This window comes from Saccostrea cucullata, unplaced genomic scaffold (assembly GCF_032062105.1).
Source record: "Saccostrea cucullata isolate Sc308-1 unplaced genomic scaffold, CSIRO_AGI_Scuc_v1 ctg381, whole genome shotgun sequence".
Lineage (NCBI taxonomy): Eukaryota > Metazoa > Mollusca > Bivalvia > Ostreida > Ostreidae > Saccostrea > Saccostrea cuccullata.
The window spans coordinates 8,350-16,371 of NW_026925537.1; the positions used below are offsets into that span (position 1 = coordinate 8,350).

Below are 8,022 nucleotides of genomic sequence, written 5' to 3' on the forward strand. Positions count from 1 at the left end.
TTTTAATGAAAATTCGCAAAAATAATTAGTTATGCATGCACCATTCAAATGTTCGCTTTTGAATAAAGCAGTTTCTAGTTGATATTAATTTTTGTTAAAAAAATCGTTTTTGATGAGCTTGAAATTAAAAAATATTTATCATGTATCTCATAATAATTGGTCTGTCAACGAAATTTTATGTGCATTGAAAGAATGGAAGCAAGCTCAAAAGTTAATTAATAGGAAGCAACGCATGAAGGTACATTATATATTGCTTAGTGTAGCCTCAAACCAAGTTCAAGAATTGTAAAGACAGACTGGGGGTTACAGTCAAGAATAATCAACTGACCTATTAAATTGTTGTTTGTACAAGGATATCTTTTCAACAGTCTTATAGACGCACGTGGCCTATGACAAACCCATGTGCATTGCAGGATCAAATGTGATTAAGACATATCTGAAAGAGAAGTACAAGTACTAACTTAACAAAAAGCTGCTTGAACTTTATCCTTTGCTTTCAATTGCTGCGTATGCTACCTGCAGCATTTAAAATGTGCGTTTAAACTTGTTTATAAGCTTTATGCAAGCTTTCGCATTTGGCAATTAAATTTTTTGCAGAACGCTTGAGAGAAGCAACAAGGTGAACTGTAACAGTTTCTTAATTCCATGGTTATATACTGAGAAGTACATCAATTTGCTATATTTGACCTGATTTGATTGCTGAAACAGTGGCATTGAGGTTATAAGTGGAAATATTGAAATTGTGTGTGTGTAGGTGTTCTTGGATGATGGTTAACAATAATGACTACTTTTATAATGAGTTTTATTTTTGGTGCATTTCTGTTTCTCATTCTGATATCCTTAAGAATCCTGCATTCATTTTCATCTTTTGAAAAATATTCAAGATCTCATTCCTTATAAATTTAATAATCAATTAATCAACCCCTAACAAATTCTTATTTTTTAAAAGATAGTACACATACATGAACTACATTTTTATTATTTATGACAATAACGAAAGAAGTCCCATTTTCAATCAAATTTATCTTTGATAACAATGTTATGCTAAACAAGTGTCAAAAATCTGATAACGAACTCCCATCTGGGTACTGTAGGACTTTACACAACATTCAAACCAAGGGCAGTCACTCTTGTCGGGATCACAGATAACATTTAGACAGTTTTCTATCACAGTACACAAAGCTGATTCTGTCAGCATTTCCAATGGAGATATGTCCTGGAAAAAGATCACCTGTAAAAAATACAAAAAGAGGAAAATAATAATAACTGTGCTGTAGTTAATCAAATTTTTGCAACATTTTTTTTTCTTGAGATAGGTGTTTGGTATATATGAACACGGCAAGTTTAACAAGAATGTAAGTTATTGTCTGATATACCTACATGCAAATAAAATATACTTGAGAATGAAATTTTTGTGTGAATCATCGAAAAATGCAGATGTGGCAAATTAAACCCTCTGCTGTTTTTATTCTTATTTCAAATTCAATGTGATACATAGAATAGACATATAAATCAAAATAACAGTACTGTTGTTAATTGATAAAATATTGCCGAGATATCTGAATATCGAGTTGAAAGTCACAGCAAGTATTTTTTCTTATGTTTTTTTTAAAATAAAATCTGCTTCATTGGAATATGAAAATATAATTGCTAATAAATATCCTAATTACTGCCCATTGGGATTTTTTAAAAAAAAATTTTAAAATTCTATTTGGCCCCCAGTTAAAATTCTGAAATATTTTTGTACAAGGAGAGTTCCAATCATATTTCAAAATATGATTTGGTAAATGCAAAAAATATACCCCGTAAGAGAAGTTCAAGGGGCCAGAAGTTCACAGAAAAAAACATTTTTTTCGACCTCCATCATCCCAGAAAGTGACAATCAAAATTAAAGAAGCGTCATCGCACATCTACATGTATAATACACGCCATATCCTATTTCAAATTTTGAATAGGATACTGCCAAAAAATATAAGATGAGTTCAGGGAATCAATTTTTTTGTAGAGAAACGACGCTTTTAATTGACCCTCATTAGCCCACAGGGTGAAAACCAAAATTCCAAATCCTTTTATCTTTTATCACATTTACAATACATCACCAATCAAATTCCAAAGATAAGTTTGTTTCCGCAAAAAATGAGAGGTTTTCAGAGAACAAAGTTGTTTTAATTTGTAGAATTAACTTTTTCGAACCCTTTGTGCTTCCATGGTATAATGGAGAAATTTTGACCTCAATTTAAAATGAGAATTTCACAAAAAATAGCACATTTTCAGCATTTAATTATACGATATGAGAGTAGTTTCAAAAAGAAGAAAGTTGACTAAAAGACGAACTGGATAACAATATATTCTTCATACTTTGCATACTTCGAATTGACTTAGATATTTTAACTTTATATTGAAATTAAACATGTAAGAGTAAATAAAACAAATTTCTGTTGATATTGATTGATGAAACTGATAATCACGAGTGTGCGATTTGTGGTGCGTTAAGTAGAGATTCAGTGTAATTTACAATACCGAATAGCTTTTCAATGCATCTGTTCAAAGGATGCTGTACGTGTAATGTGATGAATTACCCATGTATATAGCAAACACTTCCTCATTGTAAATTGTTGATATAACAAGCAAACTAAGGATCTCTAAAGCTCACCCGTCATTATCTATAAAGACTCATTAGAAATCAAACTACTGTAAAACAACTTTTATTTGCAACGATTTTATTTCGCTATTTGCCAGGGATAAACTAAAGTTTACGACGATTAATTTTCACGATCAAGCCTTCTTTTGGATCTGTTGTTAATAGACACCGTGGCTTTAAGAACCGGTTTAGCGGCGAGAAATATTCGCGATGACGAGGCTAAAAATTCAAAAGATACAAGTTTTCACTCTTTTAAATACGAGTATTGAAATAATGGTGAAACGTATTTTTTTTTCTTTGGAAAGAAAATATTGATAAAATTGCTAATAACAAACTATTATTTGAAACAGTATTTACATGTATTCGTGAATGTTAAGTCTGAAATCTATCAGTGACGACTAATTTTCGTACGAGAAGAATTTGCTAGAAAGAGCTATGTCGCGATACTCGATCGTGAAAATTCCTCCAAAAATACAATTAAAGTTTTTTTTCAATATTTATAAGGGGTTTTGTTTGTTTCATTAATTGAAAAATATACAAATGTTATTATCATTAAATTCTTAAGTCCTGAGGAAGTAAAATATTCATCGAGTCCGAATTCGAAGGGTGAGTGAATATTGTATATATACTTGAAGGACTTCAAATATCGTACTGAACTATAAAACTGCAATAACGGTTTTACTGAATGATTTTATGACAAAAGAACAAACCTTATTTAGCATCCAACCTTTTCAAAAAAAAATTCTTACGAAAATAATATTTACATTCTTTAAAAAAACAAGTGGGGAGGGGCAGTTCAATATGCACCACAGATCAACCCACCCACCCTCCCAGATTCTGTGCCCCTGAAATATTAACAGAAGGGTGCCAGTGATCTTCCCAGAGCTATTTGTATCGATTTGGAATTTTCGTATCTGAATAAGAAAAAAGAAAATACTTCTGTTTATCAGTAAGGTGACGTGCAATTGAACATATCAAAGCATTTTTTCTGCAATGTTGGACCTCACCTAATAGGGGGTCTAAGAATTATTCAATCATACATTAAAATTATCAAAACATCATAATTATTATATTAATCCTTTAATGAATGTATCGATCAAATATTGTTTTTATTTAAGGTCACCAACTAAATTGGTAACTCACAGATTACGGTAGATGCTTTATGTTGATATGCCCCCTAATCTAGACTCCTTGGAGCTTCAAAATAAGTCATTGACATCATCAGATGGTCTCAAGTTGAATATTATGAGTTCCTATAGTCGGCGATTCCACAATGAATCAAATGTTATCATCATGTAGCTTCCACTTCTTGGTGTCTTTTAAATGTCAAATTCAGGATCAGCAAGAAGCCTTCTCTGTCTCCGAACTTATTTTACAACGTATCTTTGTTTTTGTTTCGGAAAATGTTTTCATAAACTTTAAAATTTTTTAAACAGACTTCGCTCGGAGTCCAGGATATCCTGTTGAAATAGTCAGGTCTTCATCCTTTCTGTTCACACTGTTCCTTAATTCACAGTACTTGTCATTTTACCTCTCATCTGCTACAGAGACGTCATCATAAACCGGTGACGGACTTCAAAATTTGTCCTTTACTCGGTACAAAAGAGTTATTGAGCAGCGAGGGATCTTTATTGTGCAAACCCTTGTGGTGACACGGGACCTCAGTTTTTAAAGTTCCGTCCGAATGACCCGCGGCTTTCACTTCAAAGTGCCGAGCACATGGCGAAGGAACAATTGCTACCTTTTTTGAACGCTCTACCGATTGCACTCTCGTGACGATCCATAGACATGCAATGAACGAAAAAGAGTTCAAAACATGCATCATGTGTATACATGTCAATAAAAATATGTATAGTATGTATCGAAAGAAAAATTATTAAACATAATCTGGTTCTTCTTTATTCGTTGTATCCACCGGTTCAGATGTTGAGCAAGAAAGGAAAAATTGAAATTTATGATATCATATTTCAGTTTAAGCTTAATATACTCAGGCAAGCTATTTTATCGACAAAAAATAAGAATATAAACTAAGTGGATCCCTTGTCCAATAAACATTCTTTCTGCGAATGAAAAACCTTTCGCAATGTTTTCCAGATCTGTCAACGTGAGTAAATTTCTTCTTGATTGTCAAAACGAATTTTTTTTTACTTTTTATTCACCTTACGAATTATTTTTCTTGACAATTTTTAGTTTAATGAACATTTATTTTTCACATGTCTTAAATGTTTTATTTAGTTTTTCGTACTGGGTGTTTTCCTGCTCTGCGAATCAGATGCGTGGTGGTTAGTGGGGAAAAATGGTAACAGCGGGAACTGTCCTGCAAGAGGTAAACCTTTTATTCAAATATATATTTATATGCCTTTATCAAGATAAAGATAGATACTCTAAAAATTCTAACAAAAAAAACTTTACTATAGTTTTTCAAAAATATAAATATACAAGACATAGTTCTCTGTAATATCAGAAAATGACTTGTAGGGAAAAAAATAAATATATATATCTGAAATTCACAGTAAAAATACTTTGATTTCCTATGGTGAAAACTTTGATCGTTGTTACTTGTAACTTTAGTGTTCAAATTTTTAAAGGATAATCGTCAAATAATAAACCATTTTAAGTATTCTAATAGTATTCCACCCATTTTATTCTCTTAGACTATTTGATTTTATTCTTCTAGCTGGTCTCCGTCGATTGCTTTCATCATAAGTCATGAATTTTATTAAAGAAAGAGGGCGTATAAGGCGTGGACAATCCCCCACTCTGAGACAAAATGTTTCTCAATTTTCAAAATTCACAGAAAAGTTATATTTTTCTAAAATCATGTTCTCAGTAATGTCATCTTCAAAACATCTTATCATTTTATTTTACTGAACGACTTATTATTTGATAATCTTTATTTCAAAGTTGACAGTTAAGCATATTTGGTGAAAAATGGGTTTACTAGAGCTATAAAAAATGAACTTTGAACATGAATTGGTCAACCCGTTCTATATGAAAATCAAAAATTTCTTTAAAAAAATATATACGCTTCAACAAACACGTTCATTTAAATCACACTGACCGACGTCGATAATGCATATACACGTACTTCGTAGGGTAGTGGTTAAAGCGGTCCGTCTTGGACCAAACCCAGCGCCATGGAGAGAGTTCGAATGATATATGAAGCTTTTTCTTTCTTTTTCACATATCGTAAAAACATGAGTGAAAAATAAATTCATAATAAAATATTAAAACAATGAAATACAGAATTAAATGTGTAAAAGATGATATAAACAATATAATTTTGAAAAAATGTAACTTTTAGAATTGAGAAATGTCTTTTCTCAGAGCGGGGGATTGTCCTCGCCTTGTACGCCTCCATTCTTTAGTTTTTTGCCTGTTTTGTTAACGCGAAGGTGGAGCAAGTCCGTATTATTTTGGTACCACAAATCTTTGGTGCATGAACAAGGGCAGACGTGGCATTCCAACAAGGGGAGTGTGGGAATTGACTCATCGGTTTATTTACTATAAAGGGTTGTATTTCGAATTTTCAAGTGAGTATTTTCTCTAGTTATATTAAATGTCAAAATCATTCCAAATCCAATAATACTGATTGTAATAAAATTATTTAAATTATTCCTTCAAGAGTTTTAAATTATTTAAACTTCAATTTCTTAAAGATATCACTAACTTTTCATTTCATTTCATTTTATTTGTTATGTTATTCCTTGTAATTTTGGACTAATGCAACTTATGCGAAGTCAGAGACTTTACAAAGCCTACTTGCGGAGTACTAGTATTTCTTTTGCACACAAACAATATAATAAACAAGCAACATTATGATGTGACAGAATGCAAATATATATGATATATGCAATTAATTTTAAAGGTGACTCCAAAGCCCATGTTTCACCAAACCGTCTTCTTGGGTACAAATGTTCGGGCGGAAGGGAGAGTTCGCCTGCTGGTTACAGTGAGGTAGATGTCGAGTGTCTGAAGGGTTGCGCACGCAACTACCGGTGCACGTTCGGTAGCTACAATTTATTGAGCAACAACTGCCACAAGTTTGCAAACCGCCTCTCTGAGGTCATGTGTAAGAGAGGGAGTGGCTGTCCTCGCTGGTGCTTGGGTAGTTGTAATGATGCATATATCAGCGGATAAATTATAAATTTATCTCAATAAAGCACTCATAAAACTTGTTTTCGAATCTTATATTTGCCGAGCCATACAGGTTTTAAAAAACAAAGGAAGAGAAAAGAGAAAATCAGTGGGGGATGTGTGTTGAGGAGGGGACTAGCCCCTCCACACACTTATAACCCCCACTTGAAAGTGCGAGGGTATATAGTGTTCGCCGTCTGTGTGTCCGTCTGTACCTCCATCCGTTCGTTACTCTTTGGGGTATCCATCTCTTATCCGCGACTCCCTCTATATAACTGAATAAAATTTAATGATACTTTCACCGATTTTTTTTATCCTTTTATTTTACTTCTTGATGCGACACTTATTTCGGGTCTCCCAGAGCAAAACATTTGACTTAATTTTCACATGAGAGGCGGGGGAGGGGGTTACCATTTAGTGAGCTCAGTGTTCACAGGGCCTCTAGTTTTTGTTAATGTTAATTTAAATTTTGAATTTACATGTAGCATAAAAAAGTCCAATGCAAGACCAGTTCCCCGTCATCTCCCTCATTCATGGAAGTGAATCTGTGGATTTTACAAGAAAAACAAGTAATACAAGTGAAATTTTGTAAGATTAAAGCAATTTTAGTTCTACGGGTTTCATCAATAAATCTAAGGGCAGCAACAAAAATGAAAAGGCAAATTGGTTCGTGTCATTTGTAACCAACTCATCAGGCGGTTAAAAGAAACTCCATGGAGACCAATAAAGCACGAATTTACTTTTAAAACAGTTGATCTTGGCGTCAAATATAAAGAATCATAAATGGTTACTTTTATGTTTAAATTGCACAAAGGAAAATAAAACAGATTTCCTTCAAAGTAAGTCCAGATACAGGTCTCCAGTGTAATTTTAAAAGATTGAACAATATATCAGATATGCCATGGGAAATGATATCCGTCATTGTCTTTTGGGCATTGTTAAAGATGTACATGTATGTGCCGAGGTTTCTAGACATAGGTACAAAGCCCTTAAGCATGTGCAAAGGGTAAAAGGGAGTAGATGAGGGGATGAAACTAGTAAGCGTGTGTATTACGTACTTTTCCTAATTTAGATGACCATTTGCATTATTTTTGAACGAATCTCGGGTTCTTGGTTTTTCTTATGTATTCTAATGTGAAAGTTTGATTCCTTGCTGCTATTTATTAATCCATAGGGTTACAATTTGAACATTTTAAAAAGTGCTTTTTTTTCGGAAGCACCCTCAAAGGTTGTATTTTTTGGGC

The 8,022-nt window shown here is 32.8% G+C and overlaps 1 protein-coding gene across 1 annotated transcript; it reads left to right on the forward strand.

Moving 5' to 3' along the window:
• Nucleotides 1-4,684: 4,684 nt before the first annotated feature.
• LOC134269141 (uncharacterized) lies at nt 4,685-6,801 on the forward strand. The gene is made up of 4 exons (XM_062751361.1): nt 4,685-4,745; nt 4,877-4,967; nt 6,037-6,174; nt 6,510-6,801. Exons 1-4 carry the CDS (start codon nt 4,725-4,727, stop codon nt 6,779-6,781), a joined length of 522 nt encoding a protein of 173 aa, XP_062607345.1. The 5' UTR covers nt 4,685-4,724; the 3' UTR covers nt 6,782-6,801.
• The last annotated feature ends 1,221 nt before the right edge of the window (nt 6,802-8,022 follow it).